This window comes from Sarcophilus harrisii, chromosome 2 (genome assembly GCF_902635505.1).
Source record: "Sarcophilus harrisii chromosome 2, mSarHar1.11, whole genome shotgun sequence".
NCBI lineage: Eukaryota > Metazoa > Chordata > Mammalia > Dasyuromorphia > Dasyuridae > Sarcophilus > Sarcophilus harrisii.
The window spans coordinates 513,708,583-513,727,964 of record NC_045427.1 but is presented as its reverse complement, the minus strand read 5'-3'; the positions used below and the strand labels follow the sequence as shown (position 1 = coordinate 513,727,964).

The 19,382-nt window shown below is 30.6% G+C and overlaps 1 protein-coding gene across 5 annotated transcripts in view; it reads right to left on the bottom strand.

Annotated features, from left to right (window-relative positions):
• UACA (uveal autoantigen with coiled-coil domains and ankyrin repeats) overlaps positions 1-19,382 on the bottom strand; it is a 117,507-nt gene that overhangs the window by 33,025 nt on the left and 65,100 nt on the right. For 3 of the 5 annotated variants that reach the window (XM_031955300.1, XM_031955298.1, XM_012543598.3), the window contains exons 2-10: positions 17,926-18,059; positions 9,903-9,991; positions 7,989-8,053; positions 7,046-7,103; positions 5,261-5,331; positions 4,987-5,093; positions 3,816-3,997; positions 2,831-2,868; positions 1,619-1,708 (exon numbers count right to left, since the gene is read on the bottom strand). In XM_031955300.1, the coding sequence (XP_031811160.1) occupies positions 1,619-1,708; positions 2,831-2,868; positions 3,816-3,997; positions 4,987-5,093; positions 5,261-5,331; positions 7,046-7,103; positions 7,989-8,053; positions 9,903-9,991; positions 17,926-18,059 (834 nt within the window). The remainder of the gene's footprint in view (positions 1-1,618; positions 1,709-2,830; positions 2,869-3,815; positions 3,998-4,986; positions 5,094-5,260; positions 5,332-7,045; positions 7,104-7,988; positions 8,054-9,902; positions 9,992-17,925; positions 18,060-19,382) is intronic. The other 2 variants (XM_031955299.1, XM_031955301.1) reach the window with 1 other exon arrangement.

The following is a 19,382-nucleotide window of genomic DNA, read 5'->3' as shown; positions in this document are numbered from 1 at the left end:
AGTGCCTGATAATACACACATCTCATTAAGTGAGATGTGGCTAAGAATAATGAAATGAAAATATTGCTTTTTCTTTTACTTTATATATTATTTTTTCAATTGGTTATTAGTTAGGACATACTTACTCAGTTGCTTGACTTAAGTACTTAATAAATTAAACTGTTGATTATTCTATGGTATACCATGGTACACCATTGGTATATCATGAAAAAATTACTGATACATACTGATGGCACCGTGACCTGAGAAAGTCTGGGAATTTCTGCATTGTCTCATTTGAATTTCACAACAACTTTGTAAAGTAGATCATAATGGTATTATTATTTCCATTTTAAATTATCTGAAAACTGAGCCTTAGAGACGTTCATGGTCACACACACAGATGTTAATGCCCAGGTCTTTCTGACTCTGAGGCTAACATTCCACTCACTCTTCCCATGCTGCCACTGTAACATAATAATGACAACAAATAAATACTAGTACTTAAAATTTAGCACATGAAAGATATTATTCCTAACAAAAGGTAAACGGTCAGTCTATTAATCAAAATAAACAGAATTATTTTTAGTTTTAAGTTTCCAAAATCTATAATAAAATGACTCAATAATATTTTACTTTTGAGGTAGCTAGATGGTGCAGTGGATGAAACACCAGCTCTGAAGTCAGGAGGACTTGAATTTAAATCTGGCCTCAGTCACCATTGGGTGTTCTAGCTGTATGACCCTGAGCAAGTCACTTAATCCCAACTACCTAAGAATAATAACATTTTACTTTTTATCAGAATTTCAGTCATCTGGTAAAAATAAATGAACTATATTAAAAAATATTATATCATCTATAAACTTCTCTTCCCAAGGATAATATAGAAAATACACAAGAACATGAAAACCAAAACAAAGTTTTGTTTTGTTTTACTAAACAAAATCAGCTATACAAGCAGACTGACATTTACATATAAATTATTTTTTCATGTGTTGCAGTGCTTCCACTATATCAACCACAGTTCCTGTTTTTCCTATAATAAGAGGTTGGGTTGTTTTTTTTTTTTTTTTAACAATTTTTTTCCCCTCAACATACCCAAGAGCACTATCTTGAGTAAGTCTTAACAAGGCAAACCAAAACAAACCCAGTTCAATCAACAAAGTAGATATGCTAATATCCTGAAATAAAGACATTATGTGTTTATGTTTTGCCTCTGATACTGACAGAATATGTGGATTTAGGTAAGTGATGTAACAATTTCTCTGTGCACTAGGCAACTCTAAAGACTATTATACATTATTTAAAAAGTATCGATCAGAACTGATATACCAAATATGTATATATATATACAGATACATAGTCACACACACAGTATATATAATTGGATGTGTACAGTTTTGGATTAGACCTGTGATTCACTGATACAAAAAGGTCCCAGTAAAAAATTTGTACTTCCAAATATTATGTAGACTAAATTATGTCAACTAAGAAATGTTAGCATAATTAATTTTTCTATTAAAGGAAAATCAAGTTCCAATAAAGGCTCCACAATAACAAAAACAAACCTATCTAAACACTTGATTTTACTATTCAAAAAAACATACTATTTCTTTGAGCTCATTTTCTGGAGCATTACCTGAACATTTTTCTGCTCCCTGTGATATGGATTTATATTAACTTCATCTTGCAGATGCAACAGGTTTCTCTTCGGTGGAATATAAGATATCTAAGTTATTATGACATTAAGATAAAAAATAAGATTAAATGTTATAAATGAATAAAGAGCTTTTTTAAAAGCCTATTTTGAAGAATCTTTAAATCTAGCATAGTTTGCCTTATGATCTCAGATTAAATTTTGCTCTATATTACACAAGGTGGCAGTATTTCTATCTGTATATAATCAAAAGAGTCCATTCACTGAAAATGATATTTACTTTCAAATAACTGTCATTTAAATAATTTTAACCTATCATATGAAAATCTCAAAATACTAAATTATTTGGGCATTAAAAATATTTTAAAACAGAATCTTATTTAAATCTATCAACTTAAAATCAACAATAATTTATTTTACCAAATGTATTCAAAGAAATGATCACATAATTTCAAAACTAAAAATCATCAAAAAGAATTTGTTCAAGTATAACAGGAAACATTCTGATCCCAATTATTCACTCTCACAAAATGAGGCCAAGTTACATTTAAAAATAATAATAATAATAACAAACCAGGAATGAAATCTATATTGAGTTTTCTCTTTGTATTCCTATCACTTTGCACATTGTGCTTTTTGAATGAATCAACAAAGCATTTCTGTGGTTGACCAGGAGAAACAAAACTTATAAGCTTTTTCATTTTCAATGAAATTCTATCTTAAAAAATAAAAAATGAACAGGACAATAAGACTTTATCTTGGATCTCACATGGAAGAGATCAACATCAGCAAAATTCATTTTAAAAAATGCATTATAAGATAACATGGATTCATATACGTGTCCAGAAAAAATTACTGCAGACATTAAAAGTCATCAGCAAGTCAACAATCTAAATCTAACATATATGTTATGTTATGTTACTAAAATACTGGGAATCTAATAATATAAGATAAACATCTAGTAACTGATGGGGAATATTGAAAAAAAAATTAAAGAATCTTTCAGTGTCCATCTAGGAATGACCGGGTAACAAGCCTAAACCTGAAAATTCTCCCTAAAGTCATTAAAAAACCACAACCTATTTAGATTTTTATGACATCCAATTTATGTCAATTTAGTTGCATTTGTCTTTTCAATCTAGTAACCCATGAGTAGTTAGTTATTCTTCATCAAATTTTAGAATAAGGATTTACCTGCTGGAGGGATAGTCCTTTCTTGGAAGGGTCTCTCCCTAAAGAGCAAAAAAGAGAGGAATGAAAGCAATAACAAATTATGGATTTTTAGATATACATTCACAGAATTACAGAAATTCAGAGCTCAAAGAGACCTTAGAAAGCATCTGGTCTCATAAACCAGAGTTAAATGATAAAGTGACTTCATCTGGGTCACAGTTATAGTGGCAGAGGGGAGACTCCAATATCTTATTTCTATACTGCTTTTCCCTACACTTCACTACCCTCCTTTACCTTTACTATTTTTTTTTTCCAAATTAAGGCTGATTTAATCATTTCATTCATTATAACTGTATTTCACTCAAAGGAAAGTGAGAGAATTTTTAATATGTACCTACCTAACAGAGACAATATTATTTCCCTACAAATATCATTATAACTTTACTTGATAGTTGTTCTTCAGATTTCTTAATTATTTTCCAAGAGATGTTGACACAATAATCCAGAACTCTTTTAGCACAACCAGCAGTAATTTCTATTTTAAAGGATCTAAAATAACCAAGTAATATATATAATATATATATATATATATATATATATATATATATACATACACACGTATGTATGTATGTATGTATAATTATATTCTTTAAAATAGATATAAGGAGACAGATATTTTAAAATTTTACTAATTAAAACAAACTTTCTTCAGTGAATAAAGTGGCATTTCCTTGTCAGCCTTGCTCTTACATCATGTACACCACAACATCCCCATCCCACTGTCCAGAACAGAAATCAAATCGATACTACCACTGATTCTGGAAAGGGATGTCAATCAACCCTCCTGGGTCACTCCCATAGAAGACACTATTTTGTTTTTGTATTTCTATCCTTAGAACAATACCTGACAAGGTAAGCATTTAAAAAATATTTCTTATTTGCCAATTATACCAATTTTATCTACCAATCCATTTATTCATTCAAAGTTAAGGAAATTTCTGGGTACCTTTGTTTGCATTTTCAGCTGCAGTCTTCATTAAGGTTAAAATGTCCAAATTATCTCCAATTCTCGCATAATAAGAACTATCATGACCAAGGGCATCCAACAAGCTGACATCTGCACCATTTTTAATTAAAACTTCCACAGCATCCTTACAACCATACTCACAACCTAACATAAGTGCAGTTCTAGAACAAGACACAACCATAATAATGAATCATTGTAAGAAAACATTTCATAGAATTTGAGAAAAGTGCAGACTGCAATCCCCCTATGATTCATCAAATAAATCCTAAAAAGTTGTGTGAGAAATAATACAAAAGTTAAATGACTAGCCTAGACATATAGCTACTAAGTATCAAAACTGGGATTTTTAATTAGGTCTTACTGATTCTAAATAATACACACTAAGACTATTTCAAATACATTAAGAAATTTAGGTATTGTTTTGAAGACAGTTGGCTTTATTTGAAAAACAACACGTTTGTTTCAGAAAGTTTGATTAAATGAAGGCATTTAAACAATTGATATAATTGAAAGTGTTCCTTTTTATTATAACTAATTCATATATTCAGATTATATTATTTACATTTTAAAATTACATTGCCTTACAATGAATCAGAAAATTACATTCAATATCAGAAATTCAAATTGTAAATTCAACCAAAACACTCAAAATTCTGCTTTTTAGGTATCTTAAATAAACTAATAATTCAATTTATTGGATGATTAGGTTTGAGTAGCTTTCATGTGGCTATTGAACAAGTCTATTTTTAAGCTTATATATCTTACTATTTTTAACATGCATCTTGCTAATTTTTATGAAATTATGTTTAAAAGGAACTAAATTTTATTATTTTAAATCACTGATTTAAGGTGTTTGAAGTTCTGAATACAGCTGCCATTAAGTTATATTTACAAAAAAAGGGGGGGGGGAATGAAAAAAATCAAAGGGCTATAATAATAACTTTGATCAATTGAAATTTGTACTACAAAAGATTAACACAAATCAGGACTTAATGCAGATAATTTCTGCTTTAATTCAATTTATACAGAACTTTTCAGGAATATACGTCTAGTGTATAAAATAAAGCTGTCAATTTCTAATTTGTAGACCCATATAAATATGAAACTAAATTTAAAAGAATTAGCTACTTAATTACTGAATTGCCATTACCTATTTTGTTTGTCTCTGGCATTAACATCTGCACCTCTATCAATCAGAAGTTGGCATATTGCTGGTCTACACATCTGAGTGGCCAGTATCAGCGGTGTCCGCCCATCCTAAATAATGATAAGACAAATGGAAAAGTCAACAAACATTTATTAAGCATCTATCATGCCCCAATCAGTGTGATAAGTGCTGGGATTACAGAGAAACAATCTGTAAATCAAGAGGAAAACAGAAAAAAGCAATATACTTATTGTGGAATAAATGTAAGTTAACTCACCTTATCTTTGGCATTTACTGAGGCTCCATGGTCACAAAGTAGTTGTATACTAGAAGTACAATCTGCCACAGCTACACATCAGAAAGAAAACATAAGTTGATGAGACATTTAAAGTTCTATCAAAGAAATTCATAAACTGTTTCAACCTTTTAAAAAGTTTCACAACCTAATACATTGGTCTCAAGGATGTAGATAATCACATTTCTATTTTAAGAACTGTTCAAGTAAATCATTTTTAAAAATACTTTATAATTCATTTTGAATAAAGAAATTAATATAAGAATTTTCTGAGCTGTGAATGAAATGTGTTACCATGCATAGAAAAAAAACAAATAATTATGAACAAATTTAAATTTGCTACTTGTTCTCTTTTTCACATGGTAATTTACTGGTCTGTAATTCCATATATCACCTCAATCTAAAAACAAAAAGTCAAATATATCTCACAAGGATGTCTTAAATAAATGTGACTCCTCTGCTGATTTCTTTCCAATGTTTTTAGCAGTAGGTCAGATGTCCTAGTCTTTACCAAAAGCTTTTTAGAAAAAAAAAAAAAAATCTATTTCTAATATCTAAAATAGAGAAAAAATAACATTCATAAATCAAAAAAAATTATAATCTTGTGAAAAACTGCATTTATTAATCCCTCTGAGACACCAAGATGAAAAATAGCTCAATAGTATCTACACTGTAAAATTCAGTCACAACTTTCATTTCTGAATGTCTTTTGAACAAAATTTTACATTTTACTCAAATCAATTATTGCAAGCATAAAAAAACCTTAATTCATAAATCTGTAATTATAAAACCATCCTTCAGTTTTATAATATATCTTAAAACGTAAAATGTAATGCTTAACTACATTATGTTAAATGTCATTTGACATTAAACAAAAATGAAATGTGATCCAAAGATATAATTATCAATTAAATACATGGTAATATTTAATTTTATCAGTTTATACTTTGAATATGTCAAAGTAGTTTCAGAAACTTATTGTGTCTTACAAGAATGAAAAATAAGAAGAAAAATCTTAAAGAAACTGGCACATATATTTTCTTAAAGCAACAATAAAATAAAAACCAGATGATTTGTTGGTTAAAAGTTAATTTCTTGGTCCTATTATATTATTTCTCATGTTAATAAAAATTGTATCTTGTTATTAAATAAAACTATAATAGGGAAAACTAGCTAAAAAGTTTAAGAATTTGTTGAATTAAGTAATAATAAGTGAGAGCAAATTAATATAGTACAGTGGGAAAAGGCAAAGAAATTGAGATGGAATTCCATCTTTGAACCTGAAGAAATTACCTTCTAGAACTTATTCCTTCATTAATAAAATGAATGAATGGACAATGTTTTCTAAAGTTCCTCCTGCTCAAAAATTCTTTTATTCTAAGACCGTGTAAACACTTGAGCTAACGTCTTGCATTTCAGTTCTATTTTCATCCTTCCTTTGACATTTAGAGAGAAATTTCAAAAAGATAACTCAGTCACACAAGTACTAATTATAACTTTTAAAAGTATTAGTTCAAAATCTTAATAAAAGCAAGAAAACAGTGCAATGATAAAGAACTCACCCATAACATTGCTCAACTGCAGTTTAAAAGAAAAATGAAAATACAATTTTTAAGAACCAAAGGAGAAACTGATCAACATTCTAAAAGAATACAATCTGCTAAACGTGAATAATAAAAATTAAATAGCTTCTTAAAAACTAAAAGTACTTTAAGTTTTTTAAAGAAACATTAAGAATCTCTTACCACTAGTGAAATCTTTGCTCACCTGCATCATGAAGTGCAGTCCTACCGTGCAAATCTACGTGTTCAGTGGGGCAGTTATACTACCAATAAATTAATAAATTAAGTTATTTCCAAGGATTCTATATTAAAAATTAGATCTTAAAATATTTACTTTGTCAATGTTCAGTAAGTCACTCTATTTACATTTTGTCTAGCTTTAAATAGAAAAATACTGAAACAAATTATATAAAGTAAATGTACAATAAAATTTCATTAAAGAAAAAATTGATTTATTAAAAACATTAAAATAACTTATAAAATAATAAAAATAACATAAAAATAAAAATAACCTATAAAAATAGATTTATTAAATAACGTTTTTAAAAATCTTTGTGATGTTTAATCAGAAGACAAACTATGCTTAAGCTTATTAAAAACCAGAAAAATAGCCACAACTGCCACCATTTAACTTAATACATTTATAGCAATATCTATTTGACCAACAACGGATTTACAGCATTTAATTCAAGGAATCTCAAATTCAAGTAAAAGACATTGCTACCATAATGAAATTTCCATAAAATAATCAATTGAATAAAAACGTTTCACTGGTTGTTGGAAGACTCTATATGCAACATTAGTTAAATAAAAGACTTGAGGCAACAGTTTATAAAAAGTCCTTAAAATTAAAAGAAAATATTACTTATGTTAAATAATCTTAATTTTAAATTACAGCATATACATATAGCAAAAACACCAAAAATTTCTAATCTCAGCTAATGTAAACAAGAAGGTAGTCTTCATGGTTTATTTTTAATATATTGTTATGCAATTCTCTGTAGTTTTCTAACATTTCTCTATCAAAAAACAAAATGTGTAAACAAATCTGAATAAATCAAACATTTTTCTTTAAACCAAAGTTTGAAAAACACAGTAAAACAATCCTTAGCATACAATTTCTTTTTAAAAAGTTTAATTTTCACTACCTGTAAAAGCTTTTGTAAGCACAAAGCATGTCCATATTTTGCAGCAAGGTGAAGGGCATTTCTGCCTATAAGTAAAATTCTATAATTAATATATAACATATTGGAATGAATACACACAGATAAGAAACTACAAATTTTTTATATACATAACTTTGGTCACTAGAAATGGATGGTCAATAAGATTTTCTTAAATAACCGTACTTTATACTTATACTGTAAAAAGTAGAATATAACCAAAGAAAATACAATGAAACAAATCAAATTTACTAATATCCATGAAATAGGGACCTAAGTACCAGGTATTGGTTTATTTTTTCCCCTTTGTAAAAAGTTACCAAATCTCCTGGACAAAGTGGTAAGGAAAGTAGGTAATGAAAATAAAAGAAAAAGGAAAAGATTTGACAGGAGTCAAAGCAGGAACATTAACTAATTCCTACCATATTAAGAAATGTTTCCAATTAATAGCAATCTTCTCATATAATTCATACAAAATGTGATTACTGAGATCTTGGGGTTTCCTTATAATACATCCTTCACAGAACTTTTTCTCTCCATATTCTATCTCTGCTTAAAAAAATTTGCCATTTCTTCATGAAGACTTCACTGATTTCTATTCAACCAGATATATGATCTTTCTTATATAATCCATTTTATTACCTCATCAAAATAAATTGTGCACTTTTCTTATTCTTAAGAATAAGAAAAGTGCACAGTATAGTAAGGGCCTTAAGGTCAGGACATGTCTTATTCATACGTGTATCATCTTCACTGTCGAAAAGACTTTGTTATGTGAAAGGGACTATTTCTTTTTTTTAACATTTCAAATGTAGGTGACACTTCTGCCACAAATCTAGCTTGTGTAACACTTGAAGATATCCTATAAAGGATTATTTTTAGGTAAATATTTCTCTTTAATATGATTTCAGAATGATTTTAAGTGTATGAATTATATTTAGACTATTATAATAGTACTTTACCTTAAATTTAAACAAGTTAGGGAGTCCAAGAGGCAGAGACAAAAAGGGAGAGTGTTCTGTGCATGGGGGACTGCCAGTGAAAATGCACAGAAATGTTGGAGATGGATTGGTGTGTGGGAAGAACAGCAGAAACTGATGTTTCTGAATTAGAATACGTGGAGCAGAATAAAGTATAAGAAGATGGGAAATAAGAAGTTAGATCATGAAAGACTTTGGAAGTCAAACAGAGAATTTTAAGTTTGATCTTAGAGGCAATAGGGAATCCCTTGATTTCACTGAATGGATGTGTGTCGAATATAGCAAGGAAAAAGTGTAAAAAGAAGTAAGTATTTCAATCAGTCTTTAAGTAGGTAAGGGAGGGAGCTTAGTTTACACTAGGAGGAAAAAAATAAGCATAAAGAAGTTAGCAAGATGACAGATGAGAACATTTAAAGTAATAAAAGGTTCAGAAATTAGCTTATTTTTATCTGGAGATTAAAAGTGTACCTTAAAAAGGTTTTTGAGGAAAGGGGGAATGGTGAAAATAAAAAAAAATTTAAATAAGTATTATATCAAGCTTCAAGAACTTTATCTAACTCTTCCAGAATAGGAGCTAACTTTTTTTGTCATGGACTCATTTGACATTTTGATTAAGTTTATGAACTGTTCTGAAAATATTTTTAAATGAATAAAATACATAGGACTACAAGGAAATTAATTATGCTGAAAGTTTTGAAAATATTTTAAAAAACAAGTTATGAACCCCAGATTTAAGAACATCTTTTCTAGAGTACATCCAATACATTTTACTACCATTTGCTTTTTCATTTCTAAATGTAATATACTGATTTGTGTATATGGATTTACAATATTTTTCCTTCTTTTAAAAAGCCTAAAACAATTAGTGCCTACAAATTATTCTGTGTCCTGCAAGTACATTTTGAAGAAAACGTAATACCTGCAGCATCACTGACAGTAATGTCAACTCCATGTACAAGAATGGCATTTAAGCACTCCAAATTTCCCTTTGACGCAACAACATGAAATCTAAACAAAAAAGAAAAAGAAATTATAACACTGCACATGAAATGTCAAATAAAAACTAAAATACATTGAAATAATATATACCCTATACCTAAATAATATAACATAATATATACCCTATACCTAAAATAGACCAAAGATAATACTATAAACTTCTTTACTATAAAATCTATAAAGGCTCATTTTTAATTAAGTTGAAAAACTCCCTAAAATAAAATCTTAAATGAAACAAAATTTTAAACAAGTGTTGCATAATTCAAAAAACACACACACAAAAAAAATCCATTCTGGCAAATTAATACTATAGTCTTATAGGCATAAAGTGTGTCAACACAGCCAATATCATGTGCATATGGAATTCTTTTTATAGGGAAGAGGAAAAGAAGAAAGACCCTCGATTTATTCCCACATTATAAATATTTTAAATTTATATCTGGATTTGTTTGAAAGAACTTGGGTTCAATTTTTACTTTTGTTACTTTCTACCTATAACCCTTAAGAAAGACACAGTACATAATTCAGCTGAATTGTAATGAGATTAAGTTGAGAAATCCACTTCTCTTGCTAATCACTGTTCTATTCTTTCCTCAAACAATTCTGCTAACCTTGGGAGATGTCAGTGGCTATAAGGGTGTTGCGCCTAATTAAATATTTTTACATTACCAAGCCATCCTTCAAGGATGTCTGGTTTGCTATCCAAAAATGTATGGTAGCCTCAAATAACAAACACACAAGAGGAAAGAAGGTGGAGAAGGGAAAAGGGGAGGGGGAGTTGTTGTTAGCTTTTATTCCCAAGTTCCAACTAAACATATTGTTTCTACATCTTAGTTCTGTAATCAATCAGGACTTGTGAGTGCCTCTCAACAGTGAATCTAAACAAGAAGGTGCTTGTGCTTCACAACAGCACCTAAAACATCTTTTTATATAATCAAAATTATCCTTCCACAGTCAAAATTTATCTTCTATGACCCTTTCTATATCTCATTTGGTAATGAAATTTTTTTCTCCCATAGATGTGATAGGTTAAATTTTTTTCACATTTCTCTTATTTCTTTGTGATGTGACCTTTCATGTCTAGGTCACAGATCCATATGGAAGTTATCTTGATATAAGGGATGAAGTGCTGGTATAAATCTAATTTCTTCAATACTGCTTTCCAGTTTTTATATATATATATATATTTATACATATATATATAAGTTATAATCTGGGTTCAAAGACAAATGTAAACTGAGTGATTTGGGACAAGTAACATCTCCAGGTTTCAATTTCCTTTTAATAAAATGATATTTTATTAATTAAATTATTTCTATTTCTATTTTTTATTTCTATTAAATTATTTCTATTAAGTTATTAATTATTTCTATTTCTATTTTTATTAACTAAATTATTTCTAAGATTTCTTTTAGCTCTAAAACTCAACTTTCTTTTTTTAATATTTTTTTTCTGGTTGTACATGTACATTCATTTTTTTTTTTAAAACACATTTTCTTAAACACATTTTTTTAACACATTTTAAACACATTTTCTTATGAATCATGTTGAGAGAGAAAAATATGAGAGATAAAAAGAGGGGAAAAAAGAAAAAAAAAAGTGAACATAGCACATGTTGATTTATATTCAGTCTCCATAGTTCTCTCTCTAGATGCAGATGGCGTTTTCCAGCCAGTTTATTGGGAGTGCCTTGGATCACTGAACTTTTGAGAAGAAACAAGTCTTTCATAGTTGATCATCACACAATCTCAGATTCCAAGTTTCTACAAAAAGGCATTTTGTGTTTCACAGATAGTAAAGAATATATATTCAAACCTCCATTACATTCCTTTCTTTTCCCACTCATTCTTTTGGACTAGAAACCTCCCCAAGATATCTTGGGATTTACTAGCTAGTTTTTTTTTTTCTTAAAACCATGCCTTAAATCAAACCCAAATGATTCTTATTGACCACCAATAGTTCTAGGTCAATCCATTTGGTCATACTTTGAGTCCTGATTGTTTCAGATTAAATGTCATTTCTGCTTTGGCCAGAAATCTTATGGGTCTTCTCCTTCCAGATCAATTTAGATTTTTTTTTTTTAATTTGCTCTAGGTGAAAGAGAAGATTCTTTGCTACAATTACTACCTAACCTCAATCACTGAATGGTGCAGCCTCAGTCAGACTGAGACCTCTTGAAGACCTTAGCTTGAAAAGACCAACATCTCCCACTGCATCCAGGCCTATCTCCAATCACCCAGTCTGGCCACTGGACCCAGCTGGCTCTGGAGAGGAAAGTGAGGCAGGTGAGTTTGAGCAGCTTCCCTGACTTAAATCCAATTCACTTGCATGTCATGGCATCCCCTCCCTGATGTCATGGTCCTCTTCAAGAAAAAAGGACAAAAGTCAACAGAGCAACTTGAGGCTGAGAAAAGATCTTATTCAACTTTTGCCTCTTAAGACTAAATGCAAATGCCTCTTAAAGTGTTTCACAATCTGATTTAAACCTATCTTTTAAGACTTAATGCCTGTTACTGTGCTTTGTACAGAGATTCTATATAAGTTCTAGTCTAATTGGACTAATTATTCTTCCCAGCACAAGAAACTATACTTTGCAAAGAATGTCCCTCATGTCAAGAATGCAGTTCCCTCCTCATTATCTTTCTCTTGGAATCTCCACCTCCATTCAAAGCTCATCTCAACTGCCATCTCCTACAAAGTATCTCTCTTAATTCCTTTTCCAATTTTTCACCTCTTACCCTACACCCCCCCCCCCAGATGGCAGGATGACCAGTAGATGTTATTAAATATATTAAATTATAAATTTATTTAAATTTATTAAATATATTAAATTATATTAATTATTAAATTATTAATATATTAAAATATAAATTAGAAACACAATAAGTCTAAATGACCAAACCGTTATTTTGCTGTACAAAAAGAATGAGACTCTGAAATAACACCCTAAATTTAGAAAACAAGTTTCACCACACATCTAGACCCAAATATAATTAGCTTTCAAACTCTTCCTATTTGAGTTCCGGAAGAAAAAACAAACAACATGTGGAAATCACTAGCAAGAATTACATTATGTCAGCATTTCCTTTCCTGCGTCCTATTGTTTTATGGCCTAAAATTCAGCGAAACTAGAATGAAGAAAAAGATTTTAAATTGATGACATCATCATTATAGAATTATCTACTTGATGCTTCCTTAGCCTACTGGTTTGCAACACAATTCAGATCCTTAAGAGATAAATGAAACTATCATTTCTAAAAGTGTAAAATAATAATAATAATAATAATAATATAATCTGTATTGAAATAGCTATATTTGAATATTATCATGGGGAAAAATACATGCTGCCTAAAATGGATTCTTAAAGTACACTGTTATTTTACATCTCATTTTCCTTCTCTCTTTAAAATGAGTTTACTTGCACATATCTTATATTTACATAGCTTTGAAAACATTGTATCAATACCCTCTCCCAGTAAAGTATAAGTTTATAAGCTCATTTTGGGTGGGACTGCTTCCTTTCATTTTTTTGTCTTTGACTTCACATAATAACTACAACATATCAAGCCTTTAGTAAATGTTTATTGGACTGAACTGAACTCATAATGACATCCTAAACTAAATGGATACTTAGAATTATAGCATGGGACCTATAATTGAAAATAAAATGTTAGGCCTTAAAATACTTAGAAGTCCTTTTGAAAGGTCCTTTAGAGTTCCGATGTCAACTTACTTGTTTTTTAGAGCTTTGTCCTCTGGTGCCATGAAAAAAAAAATAATGAAATCCAGGGTAAAAAGTGTTGTGGTTTTCTTAAGTGAATTATTACATTATTTAAAATTATTTAGAAATAAGAATAAAATACATTGTATGGTTAAGAATTTTCTAGTTTCTCTAGCCAAATTCCCAGATGAGTCCTGTGGAGGACTCATTTAAAATTTGACTACATCTCCTGTGAAACTAACCCTACTCTTTTCTAATTGCTGTTTCTTTTTTAACTAGTTAGTTATTAACTAGGATTTGTTATTCCAAATCCTAATCCTCCAAATCTTTACATTTCTTCTACCTATTTCCCATCATCATTCTTATGTGATCTCTTTGGGATCAGGACCTAGGAATGATGTTGGATCAAAAGGTTTGTACCACAAAGAGTTGCTATAAATATTTTCGTACAAATAGATTGTTTTCCTTTTTTTATCATTATTATTTTTTTTATCTCTTTGACCCAGCAATAGCACTATGAGGTCTATATCTCAAAGAGATCAAAAAAAAATTTTTTTTAATAAAAAGGATCTATACATACAAAAATATTTATAGCTGCTCTTTTTGTGATGCCAAGAATTGAAAATTGAGAAGATGACCATCAATTAGGGGAAAGAATGAATAATGAACAAGCTACACTATGAGGGAGGGAAAGAATTCAAAACTCAAAAATTTTTAAATAAAAGTTAAAATTATTTTTATGTGTAATCAGAAAAGACAAAAAATATATATATTTTAAATAAGATAAAATAAAAAATAATTTAAAAAAAGATAACCGGGATCTAAGTGCTGCTCCTAAATAGCATCATTTATTTAACTTCTCTAGGTCTGTTTCCTCATCACAAAAGGAAATGAGCTTTTGGATAATAATGTGATCGTGCTAGAACACTGGTTCCTAATGTCACAATCCTGATATAATCTGAACCCCTTAAAGTAAACTAGAAACTCTCCAAGATCAATGCTAAAAATTTACCTATGTATATATCTTGTAAATAAAAAGCTATAATAAAAAAATAAAACTTAAAAAAAACTCTACAGGAACACACAACTCTATTAATATTATTCAGATATTTTTATTCTAAATATTTATTATATATATCAATAACAAAAATGTTAACTTTCTATTATTTATCTTGTATTGATTATTTGCTTTATAGTTTTAAATCCTCAATAAACTTAAATAAGAGTAAATCACATAAGGATTTAGGGGAAAATAAAATCTCAACTTTGTCTCATTTTGGACATTTGAGTTAGAAGGCTAGGAAGTATTCCTAAATAATGCCTGTATTAACTCAAACAGAGGTTTCATAGGAGTTGAGCTTAAAAATATTTAGAGAACATCAAATGTCCTCATTTTACAACTGAGAAAAGTTAAGTACAACAATGCTAAATGACTTTTTTGCTTACAAGCAGTAACTCATACAGGAAAGAAATTGCACCAGAAGTGGCATCTAGGATCATGGATGGAGAGAACAGAGATAGCACTCAGGTGCTTCTTAGCCATACACCAAACTACAGTTCAGAAACAGTGGCCAAAAAGGAAAGCAGTGAAGGAAGAAGGCCTGAGGCTCATTTCCCTATTTTTAGCCTAAAAAACTATCTTCACTATCATGAAGGCAAAGAAATAGGACTGCCAGTCCCTTCTCTAAACAATGAACAGGACTTCTGATTTTTTTTCCCCACCTTTAGGACAGCTAAGAACAAATAATATTTATTTTAATATATTTAATCAGAATAAAAAATGTTGACTGGGTAAAGAGAAGACACAGCAATAATTGGGCAAATTAAATTAGAAAAAGTATTTATTAAGTTTACTACTTACCAGGGCAACCAGATAGTACAGTGGATATAAAGAAACAGATCAGGAGTTAAGACTTACCTTCTCGAGTTCAAATTAATAAATCTGACACTTACTATTTGAATGACACTGGGCAAGTCACTTAACCCTGTTTGCCTCAGTTTTCTCATCTATAAATTAAGTTGGAAAAGGAAATGGCAAACCATTCCAGGATCTTTGCCAAGAAAACCCAAAATGGAGATCATGAAGAGTAAGACATAACTGAAACAACTATACAACAAAAACTACTTGCCAGGTACATGCTAAATTCTGAGAATACAAATACAAATAAGAGAAAGTCATTGCCCTCAAAATGCTACATTCTAATGGGGAGAATGGGGATAGACTACAAGTCATAAAATGGAGCTGAAAAGAGGGAATAGGGAAGAAAGGTGTTACCTATATGCAAGCAAGATTAGGAATGAACACAACTTTCCCCAATTGATAAATGGCCAAAGGATATGAACAGACTATTTTCAAATGAAGAAATTAAAGCCATCTATAATCATTTGGAAAAATGCTCTAAATGACTACTGATTAAAATGTACATTAAAACAACTTTGAGGTATTACCTTATATCCATCAGATGTATTGAGAAAGAAAGGAAAAGTGATAAGTTTGGGGCACAAAGTATTGTGAAAGAAAGAAATATTGTGGGACATGGTTGAAAGGATATAAGGAACACTGGGTAATTGGGCGCTGAAAGGGGAAGTGGTGTGCATACCCTTTGATCCAGCAATGTCTCTACTAGACCAATATCCCAAAGAAATCATAAAAAAGGGGAAAGAACCCACATGCACAAAAATGTTGTGGCAGCCCTTTCTGTAGTGGCAAGGAACTGGAAACTAAATGGATGTCCATCAGTCAAGGAATGGCTGAATAAATTGTGGTATATGAATGTCATGGAATATTATTTTTCTATAAAAACGATCAGCAATGTGATTTTAGAGAGGCCTGGGGAGACTTACAGGAACTGATACTGAGTGAAATAAGCAGAGCCAGGAATCATCCTGCCTTTATTATCCTAGCTAAGAACCACCCCTGAAAAACAGATGAGAGAATAAAACTCAAAGATTTGAGACATCTCAAAATCAATCACCATGGAGCAGTGAGTGACAGAGCATTTTACTAATATTGGAGGATCCACTCATACTTTCCCACCTTTTGAGGTATCTAGGGATGCACAAGAAGTGCACAAGAAGTATGTATATATGTAAGAGAAGGTCCAGTGACAGCCCACTTTTCCTATCCTCTTCCCCAGAACACACATATAGAGGAAGACTCCTCACCCAACCTTCATTTGAGTTGGAAATACCACTGCCATGGCATTCCCCTCTGACTGCTCCAGCTTATACCAAGACCACCCCTTTCCAGGGAAGAGAAATGAAGAGAAACTGTCTTTATTACTGCAGATCACCAACGATTCTGTCACTTCTAGACTAAATTGCCAGATTGCATTGTCAGAGGTGGGAGAGGAAGCCGACTCCTCCCGACACTAAGGCTGGCTATTCCTCTATCCACTGCACAAGGTGTTAAATTCATAATGTACTGGCCCCACACAGCCTACAAAACTCTCTATGTTCAGGGCAGTAACCAGATTAAAATGTAAATGGTACATTTACCATTTTAATGAAAAAATACAAGGGCAGCTAGGTGATGCAGTAGAGAGGGCACCAATCCTGAAGTCAGGAGGATCTGAGCTCAAATCTAGTCTCAGATACTTAATACTTCCTAGCTGGGTGACCCTGGGCAAGTCACTTAACCTCAATTATCTCAGGGGGAAAAAACTGCTTAAAAAATAAAAAAATACAGTACACTGTTGTATAGCATTAATTTGTGGTTTTCTAATTCAATATGTAGCCAACAAGAATTTGTTTCTAATTGAATTTGACACTACTGCACTACCTCATGTAGGCTTTTGGGACCCAATTAGCAAGAATACTTAGTAAAAATAGGACGTTACCAAATGGTCAACAGATGGATAGAAAAGGGTAAAAGGGGACATATCTTAGACCTCAGGTATCTTTTCTTCCCCCCTCCCTTCCCCCGACCCCAATCCATTATGGCATCTTTACAGACAAGTCCTTAATGCCACAGGCTGCTTTCTAAGACTAAATTACAGAGCAGTTATTAGAGGAACATCAGTTGAAGTAGACTCCACATAGAGCAAAACAAATTGGCCAAACTTATTCTTGAGGAATGTATAAAAAAGCAGAAAACTTTATTTGAATATTAACCAAGAAAGAAACACCGAAAAGTTAATAAAAGTAACTCACTTATTAACTATGCCCACTTAAAGCAAAGCCCAAAGCCACCTAAAATATAGTTGAATCATTAGATACTTACACAGATCTGCCTTCCACATCTAATTTACCAGGATTGATTCCCTTTTTAGCAAGAATACAGGACACTTTTTCTACATCTCCCCTTTCAGCTGCTTTCATTAGTCGATCATCATATTTGTTCCAATCTGTTGCTTGCTATAAAAATGAAAAATAAAAATTAGTTTATAGCATGTTAGCAATGAGAAAATTTTCACAGGACAAAAGAAAAATGAGACAACAGCATAGGTATACCACCTATAGCACCTGAACTAAGATTAATTTTGTACTAACGTTGTTAAAATGTGGTAAATCCAAAGATGGGTCAGGAAATATGCGGGTTCGGGTCCATCTCTGACACTTGCTGTGTGAGCATGTGAAAATCACCTAATCTCTCTGAGTCACACTTTTATTCCTTTGTAAAACATGAATATTTTTACCTATGGTACCTACCTCCTAGGATTATAAGTATCAAAAGGAGATTAGCTATATAAAGCATTTTACAAAATTTACAACACTTTATAAATATCAAAGATATTTATAATTCTCCTTGATGTTCACCTCACCTAAACCCCACCAACTCTAGCTCAATTCAGCTCTCTTCTCATGTTATTTTGCCTAAATCCATGATTTTATGGAACCAAATGATCATGTTAAATAATGTATTCTTGTACAAAATACTGAATTACACTTTTCAAATGCATCAAATATGCACTATTTTCTATTTGTTATTGTATGAACATTTCTATGATAAATAAGATTGAAAATTTCACTGGATTACAAATAATAAAAACCTATTGCTATTGGACAATTAATGCTGCATTAAAGTCTTTAATTTGTGGGAAGATAACTTTTTTTAACTTATTCTTTGCCAGTAACACATAGAATGGCACTTAATACATCTGAAAATATTATGTATCTACTCAGATTACAGTATCTATGTATCTACTCAGCTTAGAGATATTAAAGTTTAAAGGAAATCACTAAACCTGTAAGATCTCGGTCAAATGATTCATATTAAATTTTCAACTGGGGGAGGAGGAGTTTCCATAATTTTAGCAATATTTGTAACTGGCAGCTGTTCACATTCTTATGATAAAAATTAAAGTAATGAATATTGTTCACAACAGTGTTATTCAGACCATTTTATTTCATTTATCTTTATGCATTAAGTTGACACAAATATGAATCCATCATATCTATAAACTAAGGGAAAAAAAAAGAAGTCCATTTAGGCACATTAATTTTAAAACAAGAACAAAGGAAAAGTTTTGTTATTTATGGAGAATTCCAGTAAAGGCTTGAACTTCATGCTAACTTCCATTATATAGAGACATTATGAGTTGTGGCTGGAGAAAAACATTAATTATTCTTGAAATAAAACTTTAATTTTTTCCTATCAAACAGAAACTACAAGGAGATGGAACTATTCTAGACATGTTGGTCAAATCGGTGGGACTATGGCCTTTTAAATTTTAATAA